Raw genomic sequence first — 20,922 nt, 5'->3', positions numbered from 1 at the left:
GTTAAACCCCCAGCCCTATTTTTTATTCTTTATTTTGAAACAGGGTCTCACTAAGTTGCAGAGGGCCTCACTAAGTAGCTGAGGCTGTCCGCGAACTGCAATCCTCTGATCTCAGCCTCCCAAATGCTGGGATGACAAGCGTGTGCCACCACACCCAGCTTATTCTTTTCTTTTGAAACAGGGTCTAAGTTGCTGAGGCTAGCCCCAAACGTGTGATCCTCCTGTCTTAGCCTCCCACAGGTGTGCCACCACAGCCAGCTCTTGGGAGGCTGAGACCAGAGGATGACGGTTCACGGACAGCCTCGGCTACTTAGTGAGGCCCTCTGCAACTTAGTGAGACCCTGTTTCAAAGTAAAGAATAATAAAATAGGGCGTGTGTGGGGGGGTGTAGCTTGGAGGTCAAATGCCCCTGGGTTCCATCCCCAGACCCGCAAAAAAAAAAAAAAAGAAAGAAAGAAAGAAAAGAAATGATCCCCACCAAATTTCAGCAATAACTCTATAGGATACCATCATGGAAGTCAAAACCATCAGTGGATGGACTAAGAAGGATGGTATCCAGCAAGCCAAGAGATAAAAGTGCAGAAATAGTTCCTTAAACCTGCCGGGAGGAGGTGGGGATGGGAGGGCTCCACCTAGCAGGGGCAGGAATTCTCCGCAAAGGCAGTTCTCCGCAGCCAGGAGCGTCCCAGTTGCCTCGCACCCTTGTGCGCTCTGCCCCCTGCTGGCCATCCTGAGCATATGCCTTTGGAGGCGTATATTTTCCAATCCCTGCATTTAGCATCTTTCTACCAGGGATGGAGAAATGGGGAGAGGGAGTTGATGTTAAGTGGGCACAAAGTTTCAGTTGGGGATGATGAAGAAGTTCTAGAGGTAGATGGTGGTGACTGGTAGGGGCACAATAATGCAAATATACTTCACGCCACCCACAGGTCACCCTGACAGCCTCTCTGGGAACACTGAACACCGTTGCCGACACCCCGGACCAGGTGGTACAGGGCAGAGGCCAGAAGCAGATGACCATTTCCACCAGGGACCGGAAACTTTTGAATTTTGTCCTCCAGCATGTGACATACACCAGCACGGGGTACCAACACCGCAGGGTGGACATGGGTGAGAACATGTTCTTGGAATGCAAATGCTCGGGGACTAGAAGATCCCTGGCTCTCCTCAGCCTTCTTGCTCCAGGAAGCCTGCCTGCTTTTAAGGGTCTTTCGTTGCATCTGCTGCTACAGCAGGGCACTCATTCTCCCAATTGCTGTGCCCAATACTATCCCCACGTTGCCGCTGACCTCACAGAGTGACTCGAGGAAAGACTAGGTCATAAAACCACCTGTGTTAGTTACCTGTCATAGTCGCAAATGCCTGAGTCCTCAACTTTTTTTTTTTTTTTGGTGGTACTGGGGTTCCTGGAAGGCCTTCTACCTCCGGGCTACACTCCCAGACCTATTTTATATTTTTGAAACAGGGTCTCTTACGCCAGCACGGCTGGCTTCGAACCTGCGCGATCCTCCTGTCTCCGCCTCCCAAGCGCGGGGATTACAAGCGTGCGCCACCACGCCTGGCTTCAACTTTCTTTTTTGTACTGGGGATGGAACCCAGAGGCATTCTACCTCCAAGCCACACTCTCAGCCTGATTTTATTTTTTTATTTTTTTGGTGGTACTGGGGGTGGAACCCAGAAGCTTTTCTACCTTCGGGCTATACTCCCAGACCTATTTTATATTTTATTTGGGTTTTTGTTTTTTTTTGTTTTTTGATGGTACTAGGGGTGGAACCCAGACGCTTTCTACCTCCGGGCTATACTCCCAGACCTTTTTTATATTTTATTTGGAAACAAGGTCTCACTAAGTTGCTGAGACCCTCACTAAGTAGCTGAGGCTGGCTTCAAACCTGTGCGATCCTCCTGCCTCAGCCTCCCAAGCGCTGGTATTACACGTGTGAGCCACCACACTCGGCCAGCCTGACTTTATATCTTATTTGGAAACTGGGTCTCACTAGGTTGCTGAGAGCCTCGCTAAATTGCCAATTGTGGCTTTGAACCTGCAATTTTCCTGTCTCAGCTTCCCAAGTTCTGGGATTATAAGCATGTGTCACCACAACTAGCGTAATTAATTTATAAAAAAGAAAGGAGTGGGAGGCTGAGACAGGAAGCTGAAGGGTCAAAGTCACTGTCAGCAATTTAGCAAGATTTTTAACAGTCTAGCAAGCCAATTACAAGGAATATGCTTGTAATTCTAATACTTGAGAGGCTGAGACTGGAGGATTGCAGATTTGCAGCCAGCTTCAGCTACTCAGGCCCTCTGCAACTTAGTGAGACTGGTCTCAAAATAAATAAATTAATAATAATAATAATAGTAATAATAATAATAATAATAATAATAATAATAATAATGTAGTGCTAGAGTGTAGCTCAGAGGTGGAGCACTCCTGGGTTGCCAGGTATGGTGGCGCACGCTTGTAATCCCAGTACTTGGGAGGCTGAGACAGGAGGATCACAGTTTCGAAGCCAGCCTCAGCTACTTAGTGAGGCTCTCAGCAACTAAGTGAGACCCTGATTCCAAATAATATATAAAGCCAGGTGTGGTGGCACACTCTTGTAATCCCAGCGTTTGGAAGGCAGAGACAGGAGCATGGGAGTTTGCAGCCAGCCTCAGCTACTTAGTAAGGCCCTCTAACTTAGTGAGACCCTGTTTCAAAATAAAGAATAAAAAATTTGGGCTGGGGTGTAGCTCAGAGGTAGAATGCCCCTGGGTTCCATCCCTAGTACACGCCCCCCCCACACACACACACATAGAAGGCTGAGGGTGTAGCTTGGAAGTAGCACTTCTGTGTGTTCAAGGCCCTGTACCACAAAACAATAACAAAACAAAACAAAAAGAAAAACAAAGGAAGACAGGTTTATCTTGGCCACAGTTCTGGAGGTCTCAGCCCAGGTCATTTGTTCCCTTGGCTCTTGGGCTCGTGGTGAGGCCGCACGGTGTGGGGAGGGCAGAACCGTTCTCCTCAGGGCCAGCAAGCGAAAAGTAAAGAGGAAGGGGCTAGGGGCTAGGGTGTGCCATCCGCACAGGGACACCCCGTGATGCCCCAGGACCTCCCACTGTCCTCACCCCCAGCAGTGCCTCCAGGGATCAAGCCTCTGCGGGTCACCGACCCAAACCATAGCACCCATTCCGTCGCCCATTCCCTGCAGCTCTCGAGGCCGAGGTCTTTAGCTGTGGTAGAAGAGGGAGCCAGTCTGCCGGGGTGGTGGTGCACACTTGTAATCCCCGCGCTTGGGAGGTGGAGATAGGAGGATCATGCTGGTTCGGAGCCAGCCTTGCTGGCTTAAGAGACCCTGTTTCCAAATAAAAATAAAAAATAAAAATAGGTCTGGGAGTGTAGCGTGGATGTAGAAGGGCTTCCAGGAACCCCAGTACCACAAAAAAAAAAAAAAAAAAAAGAGGGAGCCAGTCTATGCCTCTGTATCTTGTCCTGGGCATTAACAGAAGGAGGATGTGGGAGGACTCTCAGTTTTGCAGGCAGCAACTTGGCCTCCTCCCCACATCCCCAGAATCCCAGGGAGAACAGTTCCTGCCTCCCTCAGGGCGGCTTCCATTTCTTTCTGGATTGATTAAAAGCACCCTTTTCTTTTTTGAGCAGCTACACAGTTTGCATTCCCAGGACACTAATAAAACAAATGTAACATAGGAGAAATCACCGTGACCCCAGCTCAAAGGATAGCGCTCCCCATCTTCCCATGTTGTGTGTGGTACCCGGGGTGGAACCCAGGGTGTTCTACCTCTGAGCTAAACCCCCAGCCCGATTTTTTTTTTTTTTTTTTTTTTTTGGTACTGGGGATGGAACCCAGAGGCATTCTACCTTTGAGCTACACCCCCAGCCCTATTTTTTATTTTGAAACAGGGCCTCACTGAGTTGCAAAGGGCCCCACTAAGTAGCTGAGGCTGTCTTCGAAACACCATCCTGCTGTCTCAGCCTCCTAAATGCTGGGATTACAAGCGTGTGCCACCATGCCAGGCTTACCTCCAGCCTGATTTTATTTTTCTTTTGAAACAGGGTCTCACTAAGTTGCTGAGTCTGGCCTTGAATCTATGCTCCTGTCTCTGCCTCCCAAATCCTGAGACTATAGGTGTCTAGACACCTACATATTTTATTTTATTTTTTGTGTGGTGCTGGGGATTGAACCCAGGGGCATTCTACCTCCGAGCCACACCCCCAGCCCAATTTTTTATTCTTTATTTTGAAACTGGGTCTCACTAAGTTGCAGAGGGCCTAAATAAGTAGCTGAGTCTGTCTGCAAATATGTGATTCTCCTGTCTCAGGCTCCCAAGTACTGGGATTACAAGGGTGTGTCACTATGCCGGTCAGGTTACTACAGATTTTCTGTTTTTGTTTTTGTTTTTTTGGTGGTACTGTGTATGGAACCAGGGGCTTTCTACTTCCAGGCTACACTCCCAGACCCATTTTTGTATTTTATTTGGATACAGGGTCTCACTAAATTGCTGAGAGCCTCACTAAGTAGCTGAGGCTGCCTTCAAACCTGTGCGATCCTCCTGTCTCATCCTCCCAAGCGCTAGGATTACAAGCGTGCACCACCATGCCTGGCTCACCTGCAGATTTTAAAGCATTTCCGTTTTTTAAAATGACCTTGTGAAGCCTGGCATGGTAGCACACCCTTGGAATCCCAGCATTTGGGAGGCTGAGACAGGAGGATCATGGTTTGAAGACAGCCTCAGCTACTTAAGTGAGGCCCTTTGCAGCTCAATGAGACTCTGTTTCAAAATAAAGAATAAAAAATAGGGCTGGGGTTGTAGCTCGGAAGTAGAATGCCCCTGGAGTCCATCCCTAGTACCGCAAAAAAGAAAAAAGAAAAAAAAGAAGCCAAGTGTAGTGGCCCACTCTTGTAATCCCAGCATTAGGGAGGCTGAGACAGGAGGATCACGGTTTGCGGACAGCCTCAGCTACTTAGTGAGGCCCTTTGCAACTTAGTGAGGCCCTGTTTCAAAATAAAGAATAAAAGGCGGGCGTGGTGGCACACACTTGTAATCCCCCGCTTGGGAGGCTGAGACAGGAGGATCACGCAGGTTCGAAGCCAGCCTCAGCTACTTAGTGAGGCTTTCAGCAACTTAGTGAGACCCTGTTTCCAAATAAAATATAAAAAAGGTCTGGGAGTATAGACTGGAGGTAGAAAGCCTCTGGGTTCCACCCCTAGTGCCACCAAAACAAACAAACAAACAAACAAAAAACAAAAAGATAAAAAATAATAATAAAGAATAAAAAATAGGGCTGGGGGTGTAGCTTGGAGGTAGAAGGCCCTTGGGTTCCAGCCCCCATACCGCAAAAAAAAAAAAAAAAAAAAAAAAAGAAAAGAAAAGAAAAAGAAAGAAAGAAAAAGAAAATGGCCCTGAGAGGTAAAATAGAGACAGTAGCATTATCCTGGTTTTGAGATGGAGAAGGCGATAAAGTGATTTTCTCCAGGTATTGCAGCTGGTGCAGAGCACAGTCCAACTACATTCAGACCCTTGGCTCTCCAGCACGCTCCACCGCGGGACCCTCCCAGAGAGGAGAGCAGGGCTGGGCAGGCATTTAGCCGGCTGTCCCGGACACGCCTGGTGCTGTAGGATTATGGAGTCATCAGTCGCAGCTCAGCCAGGACTCTTACCACCTCCATCCCAACCCCCTCCCGCCGGCTTCCCTGGGGCAGCCCAGATTGTGGTGTAGACAGGTTGCTGCCCAGGCTCTGACCTCATTCCTCCCTCTATAGTGAGTTTGGAGTCCAAGTCCTCAGTGGCCAAGTTCCCAGTGACCATCCGCCATCCCATCATACCCAAGTTATATGACCCTGGACCAGGTAAGGCCCTTGTCCTTGGGGCTCCGTGACAGCATCCTGTAGACCTGTTGGTGAATGTTGGAGGGGGTGGCCTTTGAGGTGGAGAATTGACCAAAACCACAGGACTGACATGCTGATTGACTGATGTACTGTGGCACTAGAGAGTGAACCCAGGGACAATCCCATTTTCTTTTGTTTGTTGTTTGTTTTGCAATACTGGGGATGGAACCCAGGGGCATTCTACCTCCGAGCTACACCCCCAGCCCTATTTTTTATTCCTTATTTTGAAACAGGGTCTCACTGAGTTGCAAAGAGCCTTACTCAGTAGCTGAGGCTGTCTTCGAACCACGAGGCAGATCCTCCCGTCTCAGCCTCCCAAATGCTGGAATTACAAGCATGTGCCACTACGCCTGGTTTGCTTAATTATATTTAACTTACTATGTGGTTTGTGCTGATTTTGAAAAGAAATCAAATAATTATAACATTCTAATATGTAATAAAGACAAAGTGGTATTAGAGCACAAATAGATATGTTAATGAATCAAACTGGAAATCCAGAAGTAGACCCAATACATACTGAAATTTCACTGTATGAAAAAGGGAGCATTTCAAATTAAAGGAGGGTGAATTAATAAATTACAGGTGGATGGTGGCTGGACATGGTAGGGCATGGCTGTAATCTCAGTCAGTACTTGGGAGGCTGAGAAAGTGGAGAGCAGGTTTGAGAACAGCCTCAGCAATGTAGTGATGAAATGGGGGTTTCTTCTGAGCCCCCCAAGATGAAAAGGGGGGTTTCCTGAGAAGAAACCTGGAGTTTCATCATAGATGAAACGGAGTTTCTTGAGAAGAAACTTGGCCTTTTCTTACCGGGTTCTTGTCTACGGTGAACGAAGAATGACACCCCCAGACTGCAGGAAGGGGAATAAATGGTTTATTGGAAGCAGTAGGGAATGGGGAAAGGTGGCTGAACACCCCAAAGGGGCTGTCGGAACTCTGGGGTTCAGCAGCTGCCTTCAGGACAATACTTGAGAGTAGCCCAAGCTGAATACCTTCAATTACAAGCTGCTTTTTTCCAGAGTCCACGCGATCTGCCAGAAAGGAATAGGGAAAAGTGGCTGAACACCCCAAAGGGGCTGTCGGGGCTCTGGTGTCCAGTAGCTGCCTTCAGGTCACTACCCGAGTGTTGCCCGAGCCAAGTGCCATCAATTGCAAACTACTTTCTCCCAGGATCCACACGATCTGCCAGAAAAGAAGTGCAGGTCACCCCTAGGGGCCCTGGTCAGCCTTGATGTCCAGCAGAGGCCTTCAGGTCACTACCCGAGAGCAATGAGGGCCAAATGCCTTCATTGCATTCCGCCTTCTCTTAAGGCTAACACGACCTGTGAGAGAGAGAACAGCTCCCCAAAAGGGGAGGGGGTCCCCGAGAGGGAAAAACCCAATTTGGTGGCTGCACCAGGGGTTTTGCCAGATGTCTGCGTGTCCTCTGTTGGTTGTGGTGAGTTTGGGATCCTGGGAATTCTGGGAAGCAGCTCTCAGAATTTGCATAGGGTATTTGCAAGTCCTTTGAAGAGTCTCCTTTCAGAAGTGTCAGACTTAGCCAGGCGTGGTGGCTCACGCTTGAGAGGCAGAGACAGAGGGATCGTGCAGGTTCGAAGCCAGCCGTGTGCGCTGGCTTAGGAGACCCTGTTTCCAAATAAAAATGTAAAAATAGGTCTGGGAGTGTAGCCCAGAGGTAGAAGAGCTTCCAGGAACCCCAGTACCACCACCAAAAAAAAAAAAAAAGAAGTGTCAGACTTGCTCTCTTGCTCCAGTGATGGCTCCTGGGTTTGTTGATTAGTAACCAAATGGTTTTGTGAAGCTTTGGTCCTTATTATCTCTGAACCTTGGCCCCTCGCCCTTCAGGAAATTAATTTTTTTCTAGCAAGGCCTTTTTCCTATCTGCCTATTTCCTTTCTATCTCCTCATCGAGATGATAAAACAGGAGAATAGCAGATTCAAACCCAGTCTAATTTAGCAAGACCCTGCCTCAAAATAAAAAAAAATAAAAAGGGCAATAAAAAATGAAAAGGCCGCCGGGCGTGGTGGCGCACGCTTGTAATCCCAGCGCTTGGGAGGCGGAGACAGGAAGATCACGCAGGTTCGAAGCCAGCCGTGCTGGCTTAAGAGACCCTGTTTCCAAAAATAAAAAAATTGGTCTGGGAGTGTAGCCCGGAGGTAGAAGGGCTTCCAGGAACCCCAGTACCACAAAAAAAAAAAAAAAAAAAAAAAAAAGGCTGCTGGGTGTGGTAGTTCACACTTGTAATCCCAGCATTTGGGAGGCTGAGACAGGAGGATCTCCATTTGAGGACAGCCTCAGCTACTTAGTGAGGCCTTTTGCAACTCATTGAGACCCTGTTTCAAAATAAAGAATAAAAGCTGCATGGTGGCGCATGCTTGTAATTCCCGCGCTTGGGATGCTGAGACAGGAGGATTGCACAGGTTCGAAGCCAACCTCAGCTACTGAGTGAGGCTCTCAGCAACTTAGTGAGACCCTGTTTCCAAATAAAAATATAAGATAGGGCTGGGAGTATAGCCCGGAGGTAGAAAGCCTCAGGGTTCCACCTCCAGTACCACCAAACCACCAAAAGAAAGAAAGAAAGAAAGAAAGAAAGAAAGAAAGAAAGAATAAAAAAGCCAGGTGTGGTGGCACATGCTTGTAAATCTCAGCATTTGGGAGGCTGAGACAGGATCGCAGTTCTTGGCCAGCCTCAGCTACTTAGCGAGGCCCTCCGCAACTTAAGTGAGACCCTGTTTCAAAATAAAGAATAAAAAATTGGGCAGGGGGTATAGTTCAGAGGTAGAATGCCCTTGGGTTCCATCTCCAGTACCACAAAAACAAACAAATGAAAAACACCTAAAGTCCCAGGGGTTCATTCCCTAGTACCAAAAATAAATAAATATCCCAGATAGTGCAGATCAAAGGTAGATTGCCATTTGGTTCAATTCCCAGGACCACAAAACAAAACAAAAAAAGAAGCCAGCAGGGTTGGCGATGTAGCTCAGTGATTAAGTGCTTGCCTAGACTGTGTGAGAACCTAGGGTTACCCCCCCGCCCCCGCCACACTGGAAAAAGCAAACAAAACAAAACCCATCAGAAAAGCCACGCGTGGTGGTGCACACCTATAATCCCAGTACTTGGGAGGCTGACACAGGAGGATTGCAGGTTCAAGGACGGCCTCAGCAACTGAGTGCGGCTCTCATCAAGCTAGTGAGACCCTGTTTCAAAATAAGGACAAAGTAGGGCTAGAGGCATAGCTTTGAGGTAGAATGCCCCTGGGTTCAATCTCCAGTACGCCATACTTGCACACACAACACACACACACACACACACACACACACCATCAAAAAGAAAGTCAGGATGGTAAGGCTTCCTGCAAGACAGCTCCGGCATCTGCCCTTTCTTGTTCAGAGAGGAAGCTCAGAAACCTAGTGACCATCGCCACCAAGACTTTCCTTCGCCCCCACAAGCTCATGGCGCTGCTCCGGAGTATCCGAGAGTACTACCCAGACCTGACTGTGGTCGTGGCTGACGACGGCGAGAAGCCCCTGAATATTACAGACGATCATGTGGAGTACTACACCATGCCCTTTGGGAAGGTAGGTCCCTCGCAGATTGGGGGCACAGGGTAAGAGGGCCCCAGAACCAGGCGCTACCCCGATAGGGCTCCTTCAGTGGTCTTCCCAAGGCAGCAGGATCCTGGAGCAGGAGGGAGGGGATGCTCCCCTGAGCCCCTTCACTATTCAGGGCACCCTCACTTTTCTGCATGAGTGGGGCGGTTACTCCACCTGCCTTTATATTTGGTGTGGAAATTGATAGGGGTCCTTAGAAGGTCTCTGACATCCCCAGGATGCCTGAGCCGTAGATCCAACAGCAGAGAATTAGTGAGGCTCTCTTAGTGAGGCCCTGTTTCCAAATAAAATATGAAAAAATAGGTCTGGGAGTGTGGCCTGGGGGTAGAAAGCCTCTGGGATCCACCCCAGTACCACGAGAAAGGAAGGAAGGAAGGAAGGAAGGAAGGAAGGAAGGAAGGAAGGAAGATCTCATCTTCATGATCCCATCCAAGCTAGGATCTGATGTCCGTCTGTCTACCTGTCTGTCTCTCTCCCCACCGCCTCTCTTTCCCTTCCTTGTTTCTCTCCCCTACACACCTTCCTACAAGGACAGAGGAGGAAATGGATATTATACATAGCAGCTGTTCCCCACATTCGATGTCTCCCAGGAGGTAAGCAGGGAGCCACAGAAATGGTAGGGTGGAAAAGGACTCAGGTAAATTCATAGAGGCCACAGGGCCAATGAAGAACTTTCCAGCTTTTCTTTTTCTCAGTCTTTGATCCAAAAAGCGATTGTCCATCTGGGCACGGTGGTGCAGGCTTGTAATCCCAGGACTTGGGAGGCTGAAACAGGAGGATTGCACGTTCAAGGACAGCCTCAGTAATTTAGCGAGACTCTCCGCAACCTAGCAAAACCCTGTTTCAGAAAAAAAAAAAAAAAAAAAAAAAGGCTGAGGGTATAGTTCAGCGATATGATGCCCCTGGGTTCTATCCCAGAACCCAAAACAAAACAAACAAAACAGAAGAGCCGGACACACTCCTTTAATCCCAGTACTTGGTTGGCTAAGACAGGAGGATCACAGGTTTGAGGTCAGCCTCACCAACTTAGTAAGATCCTGTTTCAAAACAAAAAATAAAAAAGGCTGGGAGTAGCTCAGAGGTAAAATGCCATGGGTTCAACCTCAGGACCAGCACTGGCCATAACTCCCTCCGGCTCAGTGGTTCCTGGCCTTGGGGGCTCATTGGACTCACAGCCGCAGGTTCTGACTTAACCTGTCTGGGGTGCAGCCCAGCAAAGTGGGAGTCCAGGAAGCTCCCAGGTGACTGTGCTCTGACCCTGTGCCACTTACAGGGCTGGTTTGCTGGTCGGAACCTCGCCATCTCTCAGGTCACCACCAAGTATGTTCTCTGGGTGGATGATGATTTTCTCTTCAACAACAAAACCAAGATTGAAGTGCTGGTGGACGTCCTGGAGAAAACGGAGCTGGACGTGGTAAGGGACAAGCAGCGGCAGGCTGGGGCAGTGGGCAAGGGGGAGCAGAGCAAGAGGGAAGAGTTGGGGCCAAGCAGGAGACAAGTCGGCTGGCCTTGAGGGAGGGAGCATCTTACTGGAATCAGGAGATGCGTGACTTCTGCTTTTGGCCCCAGGCTTACTTTTCTTTGAGCAACTTGCATCTGACCCTTAAAATTCAGTTATTCTACTTTTTTTTTTTTTTTTTTTTTTTTGCGGGTCTGGGGATGGAGCCCAGAGGCATTTGACTTCCGAGCTACACCCTCTGCCCAATTTTTTATTCTTTATTTTGAAACCAGGTCTCACTAAGTTGCAGAGGGCCTCACTAAGTAGCTGAGACTGTTCGTGAACTGTGATCCTCCGGTCTCAGCCTCCCAAATGCTGGGATTACAAGCGTGTGCCACTATGCCCAGCTTTATTCTTTATTTTGAAACAGGGTCTTACTGAGTTTCAAAGGGCCTCACAAAGTAGCTGAGGCTGTCCTCGAACCACGATCCTCCTCTTAGCCTCCCAAATGCTGGGATTACAAGCATGTGCCACCCAGCTCTGAGCCCCTTTTAAAATAAAAAAAAATAAAGCCAGGCGTGGTGGCACACGCTGATAATCCCAACCTTTGGGAGGCTGAGACAGGAGGATCACACAGGTTCAAAGCCAGCCTCAGCTACTTAGTGAGGCTCTCAGCAATTTATTAAGACCCTGTTTCCAAATAAAATATAAAATAGGTCTGGGAGTATAGCCCAGGGGTAGAAAGCCCCTGGGTTCCATCCCTAGAACCACACACACACACAAATAAATAAATTAATTAAATAAAAAGTGTGTGTAGCCGGGTGTAGTGGTGCATGCTTGTAATCTCAGCATTTGGGAGGCTGAGACAGGATGATCCAGGTTCTCAGCCAGCCTCAGCTACTTAGTGAGAGGTCCTTGTACTCAGTGAGACTTTGTTTCAAAATAAGGAATAAAAAATGGAGCTGGGAATATAGCTCAGAATGCCCCTGGGTTCAATCCCCAGTACCCCACACACACACACACACACACACACACACACACACACACACAAAAGGTGTGTGTAAAGCCAGGCATGGTATTGCACACTTGTAATCCCTCTATTTGGGAGGCTGACACAGGAGGATCACAGGTTTGAGACCAGCCTCAGCTACTTAGTGAGGGCCTCTCCAACTTAGTGAGACCCCGTTTTAAAATAAAGGATAAAAAATTAGGGCTAGAGGTAACCTTGGAGGCAGAATGCTCCTGGGTTCAATCTCCAGTATCATACACAAAAAAATAAAATAAAATAATGGTTTTTTTTTTTTTTGTGGTACTGGGGTTCCTGGAAGCCCTTCTACCTCCGGGCTACACTCCCAGACCTATTTTTACATTTTTCATTTTTGGAAACAGGGTCTCCTAAGCCAGCGCGCACGGCTGGCTTCGAACCTGCGCGATCCTCCTGTCTCCGCCTCCCAAGCGCGGGGATTACAAGCGTGCGCCACCACACCCGGCTAAAAACACCATTATTGCCGGGCGTGGTGGCGCACGCTTGTAATCCCCGCGCTTGGGAGGCGGAGACAGGAGGATCCCGCAGGTTCGAAGCCAGCCTCAACAACATAGTGAGACCCTGTTTCAAAATAAGGAATAAAATGCAACTGGGGGTGCAGCTCAGAGGTAGAATGCCCCTGGGTTCAATCCCCAGAACACACACACACACACACACACACACACACACACACGGTGTGTTTAGGCATTACTTCCAGCTCCCTTCCTAGACTGGCAGATTAGACAGAGCAATGCTCTCACTCTGTCATATAGATTTTTTTTTTTTTTTTTTTTGTGGGTCTGGGGATGGAACCCAAGGGCATTTGACCTCCAAGCTACACCCCCTGCCCTATTTTTTTTTGTGTGTGTGTGTGTGTGTGTGGTACTGGGGGTGGAACCCAGAGGCTTTCTACCTCCGGGCTATACTCCCAGCCCTATTTTATATTTTATTTTGAAACAGGGTCTCACTAAGTTGCTGAAAGCCTAAGTAGCTGAGGCTGGCTTCAAACCTGCACGATCCTCCTGTCTCCGCCTCCCAAGTGCGCGCCACTACACCCGGCTTTATTCTCACTGAGTTGTGGAGGGCCTCACTAAGTAGCTGAGGCTGTCTGTGAACCGTGATCCTCCGGTCTCAGCCTCCCGAATGCTGGGATTACAAGTGTGTGCCACCACACCTGGCTGTCATTTTTTAAAAAATATAAATATAGGTCGAGTCACCCTTATCCAAAATGTTTAGGACTAGCCAAGTGTCATGGTGCATGCCTTTAATCCCAGTATTTGGGAGGCTGGATCATAGGTTGAGGGTCGGCCTAGGCAATTTAGGGAGACCTTGTCTCAAAATATAAAATAAAAAGGGATGGGTATATAGCACTCTTGAGTTTAATCCCCAGAATCACATTGTATTAGGTATTACAAATAATCTAGAGATTGGTTTTTTTGGTTTGTTTTTGCAGTGTTGGGGATCAAACACCCAGGGCCTCATGCACGGTAGGCAAGTGCTCTGCCTTGAGATAAACCTCACCTCTAGGAGATGATTTAAAGTATGCAGTGGTGGTGCACGCTTGTAATCCCAGCATTGGGGAGGCTGAGATGTGAGGATCGCAGTTCGCAGACAGCCTCAGCTACTTAGTAAGGCCCTCTGCAACTTAGTGAGACCCTGTTTCAAAATAAAGAATAAAAAAATAGGGCTGGAAATAGAGCTTGGAGGTAGAATGCCTCTGGGTTCAATCCCCAGTGCCACGAATAAATAAATAAATAAATAAATAAATAAATAAATAAATAGTATATAGAAAGATGTGCATAGGTCATATGCAGATGCTATGCTTTTTTTTTTTTTTTTTTTTTTTTTTTTTTTTTTTTTTTTTGGTGGTACTGGGGCTTCTGGAAGCCCTTCTACCTCCAGGCTACACTCCCAGACCTATTTTTACATTTTTATTTGGAAACAGGGTCTCCTAAGCCAGCGCGCACGGCTGGCTTCGAACCTGCGCGATCCTCCTGTCTCTGCCTCCCAAGCACGGGGATTATAAGCGTGTGCTATCACGCCTGGCGCAGATGCTATGCTTTTTTGGGGGGTGGGGTACTGGAGATTGAACCCAGAGGCATTCTACCTTCAAGTTACACCTTCAGCTCAACTTTAGTTTTTTATTTTGAAATGGGGGCCTGCTAAGTTGCTGAGGGGCTCACTAAATTACTGATGCTGGCCTCAAACCCATGATTCTCAGTCTCCTAAGTACGGGATTACAGGCATGCACCACCACACCCAGCTTATCGTGCCTTTTTTTTTCCTTTTTTTTTTTTTGGCGAGACTGGGGATGGAACCCAGAGGCATTTGACCTCTGAGCTACATGCCCTGCCCTATTTTTTTTATTCTTTATTTTGAAACAAGATCTCACTACGTTGTGGAGAGCCTCACTAAGTAGCTGAGGCTGTCCATGAACCACGATCCTCTGGTCTCAACCTCCCAAATGTTGGGATTACAAGTGTGCGCTACCACGCCCGGCTACCATGCCTTTTTTTTTTTTTTTTTTTTTGGTGGTACTGGGGGTGGAACCCAGAGGCTTTCTACTTCCGGGCTATACTCCCAGACCCATTTTATGCTTTATTTGGAAACAGGGTCTCACTAAGTTGCTGAGAGCCTCACTAAGTAGCTGAGGCTGGCTTTGAACCTGCGCGATCCTCCTGTCTCGGCCTCCCAAGCGCGGGGATTACAAGCGTGCGTCACCACGCCCGGCTACCATGCCATTTTTTAATATGGAACTTGAGCATCTGTGGATTCTAGTTTCTGCAGGAGGTTTTGGAACCAGTTCCCCAGTGGGTATCAGGGCATGCCTGTACTTGTTTCTCCTATTTTGCTCAAGTTCAAACATATAAATGCACCTATCTCCCAGGAATGCAGGGAGGCATCTTGGAAGGGTGTGAGCCAGGGGCAGACGGAATGGAGGAGAGCTTGGACAAGACTCCTGACAAGTGGACGGTCCACACACAGATGGAGTGGGTCTCTTCTAGGCTGTCTCTCGCCTGCATTCAGAGAGGGTGCGCCTAATGGAAGGGGGTGTTGAGAGGCCCTGCGGCGGGAAGGGGAGCTCGCTGCAGGGTAGAGAGCAGCTGCCTGCCTTTTGTAGTTGGGGTGAGCGCTGTTCACACCACCTAGATCTTTGGAGTCAGCAGGGATTCAAAGGTCCCAAGGACCCAGCAGCAGGGTGGTACAAGCTGTGGCCACAGAGCGAGAGGAGTAACTGGGGCGTCATTTGAAGGGTAAATAGATCGAGCAAGGGCGCGATTCTTGTTATAAGGGAGGTGCAGTACAGTGAGGCTTCTTGGAAGAGGCAGGATGAACCCTGAATCTGTGCTCTTGAACCTGGGTTTCCGTGCCCGCTGGCTAGGTGGGTGGCAGCGTGCTGGGAAACGTGTTCCAGTTCAAGCTGTTGCTGGAGCAGAGTGAGGCTGGCGACTGTCTTCACAAGAGGTCGGGATCGTTCCAGCCCCTGGAAGGCTTTCCCAGCTGCGTGGTGACCAGTGGCGTCGTCAACTTCTTCCTGGCCCACACAGAGCGACTCCAAAGCGTTGGCTTCGATCCCCGCCTGCAAAGAGTGGCTCACTCAGGTGGGAGACTGGGGAGTGAGCTGGGGCCGCAGGGAGAGCCCTGGGAAGCTAGTTCTTGCCAAGAGCTACGCCACTGGGCATCCTTCCCCTTTCCCTCCAAACTAGGGAGCTCGCGGTCCCTCTTTGTGCGTCCCTCCTCACCTCGCTTCCTCTTCCGGTCTTCCTAGGCAGTTCCTGCCAATCTAGACACCCTCCCCCTTCCTTTCCTAACAGCTCGGTCCTGCTTCATTCTCTTTTCCAGATGTCCTGTTTGATTAAACTGGTGCTGGTAACTGCTCCTTGCCTTTCCCCCTCTCATTTCTTCTGTAAGAGCTTGACTGTGCCTCTCTGCCACATCCCTGCCTGAGGCAGGAGCTTGTGTATAGCCTGAGCACCCTGAGGTTCCTGGGGCCGGGGTGGGGAGCGCATGCAGCTCCACGCAGGGCTGGACCTCCAGGGATGGGAACGATGCCCTTCCCCGAAGAGCAGCTCCCATTTCTTTTCCTTTTCTTCCTCTATTCACAGAGTTCTTCATCGATGGGCTGGGGCGTCTGCTGGTGGGTTCGTGCCCAGAGGTGATTATAGGTCACCAATCTCGGACTATGGCAGAGGAACCAGAGCTGGCCAGTCTGGAGAAGTCCTACAGCGCATACCGGGCCAACACCAAGGATCAGGTGCAGTTCAAGCGGGCTCTGCACTACTTCAAGAACCACCTCCAGTGCTCCATGTAGAGATGTACACAGGAAAGCTCGGCGGCTGTGGGCGCCTAGCGGGTTAGGGCCGCCAGCAGGTGGACTCCTAACAAAATCAACATCAACAAACCCGTTGGCAAATGGGGCGACTGGCTATGTCTCAGTTATGCGAAGTACCCATCAAAGGTTAAGGTTCGCTAGAAATGGACCAGTCATGTCGGGCATGGTGGTGTTAACCTGTAAACCTAATACATAGGAAGCTGAGACAGGAGGGTTAAAGGTTGGAGGCCAGCCTCAACAACTTAGTTAAGACTCTCGGCAACATAGTGAAACATGTTAAGCCCTGTTTAAAACTGAAAAAATAAAAAGAGCTGGGGTGTGTAGTTCATAGGTAGAACACTCCTGACTTTAATTCCCAGTACCAAAAAAAAAAAAAAAAAAAAGACCAATCACTTGATGAGGGCGATGGAGAGGACATAAGAGGATTCGTTGATTGGTATCATCGGTCAGGAGAATGGCTTCCAGGTCCTGGCGGATTAGTTGGTACAAATTTTTATGACAATCAGAAACACCATTTCCAGCATTCCTGTCATCTGTATATTTTTATTTGATTCTATCTTGTGGACTCCAAAAAAAATAAATAAATAAAAGAATAAGCCGGGCGTGGTGACGCATGCGCTTGGGAGGCTGAGACAGGAGGATCGCACGGGTTCGAAGCCAGCCTCAGCTACATAGTGAGGCTCTCAGCAACTTGGTGAGACCCTGTTTCCAAATAAAATATAAAATAGTTCTGGGAGTATAGCCCGGAGGTAGAAGGCCCCTGGATTCCACCCCCAGTACCACAATAAATAAATAAATAAATAAATAAATAAATAAATAAATAAAAGAACAAGTAGTCTTCCCTTGAGGAGGTCGCTGCCAGGCGCAGGAGGCAGCAGAGCTGGCGGCTAAGGCCTCCAGAACCTGGGCTCCTAAGAAGATGAACGCTGAGCGGCAGCTGACAGTAAGGACAGGACGGAGGTCTGGATGTGTCGCGAATGAAGGACGACACCAGGCCGGACGTTAGCAATCAGGTGGTCACTGAGTGCTGTTGGAGCAACATCAGAATGCAGCTGGACGGGAAATGGACCGAAGTAGACAGAACAGACCGGGCTTTCAGGACAGCTCCAGCCCCGCCTACACTGCAGGCCCAACTGAAGCTTAACCTGGGTCAGTTCTGGTTAATTGGTTCCAAACAGCTACCTAACTTGAAACAGCCAACTAAGAGGTGATCGTGTAAATTGCTTTTAACTCAAATAAACACTTTAAAATTGTGTTGTGCCTCATTTTTCTTCTACCATGCTAAAACTGGAATGCATACGTACATACACAAAATGTGTGTTTTGTATACACATAAAACAAAACACGGAAAAAGAAAAAAAAGAAACAGGGTCTTGCAAAGTTGTTGAGGGTTTCACTAAGTGTCCAAAACTGGCCTCAAACCTGTGATCCTCCTGTCTCAGCCTCACAAGTACTAGGATTGCAGGTGTGTGCCATCACATCCATATTAGCTTTATTTGCTTATTTATTATTTTTGGGGGGGTTCTGGGGATGGAATCCAGGGGCATTCTACCTTTGAGCTACACCCCCAGCCCTATTTTTTTAATTCTTTATTTTGAAACAGGATCTGACTGAGTTGCAAAGGGCCTCACCAAGTAGCTGAGGCTGGCCATGAACCCCGATCCTCCTGTCTCAGCCTCCCAAATGCTGGGATTATAAGCGTGCACCACCATGCCCGGCTATTTATTTATCTTGGTACCGGGAATTGAACCCAGGGGCACTCTATCTCTGAGCTACATTCCCCAGTCCTATTTTAATTTTTTATTTTGACACAGGGCCCATAGGTTGCTGACAGTCCCAGTCAGTGGCTTAGACTGGATACAGACCTGGGACCCGCAGGTCTCAGTCTCAAGTACTGGACGGCAGAAGTGCGCCGCCCCGCCCCGCTTGGCTTCACTGTTGTTGTTTTGGCACTAGGGATGGAACCCAGAGGCATTCTACCTCCAAGCCACACCCCCAGCCTGATTTTATTTCTTATTTGAAATAGGGTCTTGCTAAGTTGCTGAGGCTGGCTTTGAACCTGGACTTTCTTGCCTCAGTCTCTCAAGTGCTGAAATGACCAGCCTGTGCCCTCATGCCCAGCTGAGCTTCACTTTGTGTGTGTGTGTGTGTGTGTGTGTGTGTGTGTGTGGTGCTGGGGATTGAACCCAGAGGCTTTCTACCTCCGAGGTACACCCCAGCCCTATTTTATTTTTATTTTGAAACAGGGTCTTACTAGGTTGGTGAGACTCTGACTACTTGTTGAGGCTATTCTCAAACCTGCAAGTACTGGGATTACAAGTGTGCACCGCCACATCCAGCTTTCCAAAAAAAAAAAAAAAAAAAGCCGGGCGTGGTGGCGCACGCTTGCAATCCCTGCGCTTGGGAGGCGGAGACAGGAGAATCGCGCAGGTTCAAAGCCAGCCGCGAGCGCTGGCTTAGGAGACCCTGTTTCCAAATAAAAATGTAAAAATAGGTATGGGAGTGTAGCCCGGAGGTAGAAGGGCTTCCAGGAACCCCAGTACCACCAAAAAAAAAAGTAACCCTGTTTAAAAAAAAAAAAGTATAAAATAGGTCTGGGAGTATAGCCTGAGGTACTTCCAGGAACCCCAGTACCACCAAAAAATAAAATTAAAAAAAAAATAAAAGAAATGAAGGAGGCATGTTTCTAACCCAGAGGCCAATCACACTGTCTCTTCCTGGAATCTGAGTTGAGCCTGAGAAACATCTGCTTGTGTCCGTGGGTGGCTGCCCCTGAGATGAGGTCTGGCTCCTGCCCTGCCCGAGGTTTTGGGGACACCATACCTTTTTCATCCTTCCTGTTTGCTTCCCCTAACTTGAGTTGGTTCCTGTTATGTATAATCAAAGTGTCCTAAATAACACCCCCTTTCTGTATGTCTGCCTGCTTTCAAAACAGAAAAGCACAAATAAAAGATTTTCTCCTTGGGTGGTCTGGAAGCAAAAACCAGGTCACAGACAATAACAAGCACACAAGCGTTGGATTTCAGACACCACCAGTAGCTTGGGCCGAACCGATGACACGAGTGTCCTTCTAGGGCAGTGACTGTGTCCTGATGCTTTCAGCCAAAATCCAAATTCCAGGACAAGTTGGTACAAATATCCAAATAATTATGTGTGCCTCCAAGGGAGCCCAGGCCAGCCCTCTTTCTTCTCTACCCATTCCCAGCCTCCTGCCTAGGAGAAAAAGATGCTATGTGTGTGTGAGAGAGAGTCTGTTACGGGACATTTAACCCAGGGCATTCTACCTTCAACCTACAAGCCACCCCTAGCACTTTTTTTTTGTGTATGTGTGTGGCACTGGGAATTAAACCCAGAAGCAGCCGGGCGTGGTGGCGCACGCTTGTAATCCCCGCGCTTGGGAGGCTGAGACAGGAGGATCACACAGGTTTGAAGCCAGCCTCAGCTACAAAGTCTCTGGGTTCCACCCCCAGTACCACAAACAAACAAATAAATAAATAATAAACCCAGGAGCACTCTATCTCTGAACTACACCCAGCCCTATTTTACTTTTTTGTTGTTGTTTTGGTGGTACTGGGGGTGGAACCCAGGGGCCTTCTACCTCCGGTCTATACTCCCAGACCTATTTTATACTTTATTTGGAACAGGGTCTCACTAAGTTGCTGAGAGCCTCACTAAGTAGCTGAGGCTGGCTTCGAACCTGCACGATCCTCCTGTCTCAGCCTCCCAAGCCCTGGGATTACAAGTGTACGCCACCAGGCCCAGCTTACTTTTTGTTTTGAAACAGGGTCCCACTAAATTGCAGAGGGCCTCACTAAGTTTCTGAGGCTGATCTTGAACCTGTGATCCTGTCTCAGCCTCCTAAACACTGGGATTACAAGCATGTGCCACCACACCTGGCTTCATTTTTGTATTTTGAAACAGGGTCCTGCTGGTTTGCCAAGGATCTTAACTAAATTGCTGAAGTTGGGCTTGAACATGTAATCCTCCTGTCTCAGCCTCCCAAGTACTGGAATTACAAGTGTGTGCCACCCCACGCAGGTGATAAAATGATTGTTTAGTGGGAGGGGAGTACTGAGGGTTGAACCAAGAGGCATTTTACTTTTTATTTCCGAGCTTCATCCTCTTCGAACCTGTGAAATCTCCTTTCTCAGCCTCCTAAGCGCTGGAATTACAAGCGTGCACCACCATGCCCGGCTCTCACTTTGTTTAAAAAAAAAAAAAAAGAAGAAGAAGAGCCGGGCATGGTGGCACACACTTGTAATCCTAGCACTTGGGAGGCTGAGGCAGAAGGATCGCAGGTTCATGGCTAGCCTCAGCTACTTAGTGAGGCCCTCCACAATTTAGTGAGACCTTGTTTCAAAATAAAGGATAACAAATAGGGCTGGGGGTGTAGCTCAGAGGTAGAATGCATTCCTGTAATCACAGTATGTCTCAGCAATTTAATGAGGCCCTCCCAACCTAGCAAGATTCTGTTTCCAAGTTGAAAAATAAAGTAGGGCTGGGGGTGTAGCTTGGAGTAGAATGCCTCTGGGTTCAATCCCAACACAGGAACACACACACACAAAAGCTGAGTGTGGTGGTGCATGCTTGTAATCCTAGTATTTGGGAGGCTGAGACAGGAAAATTGCAGGT

The 20,922-nt window shown here is 48.5% G+C and overlaps 1 protein-coding gene across 1 annotated transcript in view; it reads left to right on the top strand.

The window, feature by feature from the left end:
* B4GALNT2 (beta-1,4-N-acetyl-galactosaminyltransferase 2 (SID blood group)) overlaps positions 1-16,269 on the top strand; it is a gene marked incomplete at both ends in the record, with an annotated part of 30,416 nt that extends 14,147 nt beyond the window's left edge. The window contains 6 exons of the mRNA XM_080713011.1: positions 930-1,110; positions 5,761-5,847; positions 9,275-9,462; positions 10,769-10,909; positions 15,340-15,559; positions 16,064-16,269. Of these exons, the coding sequence (XP_080569137.1) occupies positions 930-1,110; positions 5,761-5,847; positions 9,275-9,462; positions 10,769-10,909; positions 15,340-15,559; positions 16,064-16,269 (1,023 nt within the window). The remainder of the gene's footprint in view (positions 1-929; positions 1,111-5,760; positions 5,848-9,274; positions 9,463-10,768; positions 10,910-15,339; positions 15,560-16,063) is intronic.
* Between the last annotated feature and the right edge of the window lie 4,653 nt (positions 16,270-20,922).

The sequence above is a fragment of the Muscardinus avellanarius genome, assembly GCF_963383645.1.
Source record: "Muscardinus avellanarius genome assembly, chromosome: 16".
In the NCBI taxonomy this organism is placed as follows: Eukaryota; Metazoa; Chordata; class Mammalia; order Rodentia; family Gliridae; genus Muscardinus; species Muscardinus avellanarius.
This window is presented reverse-complemented; position numbering and strand designations above follow the sequence as displayed.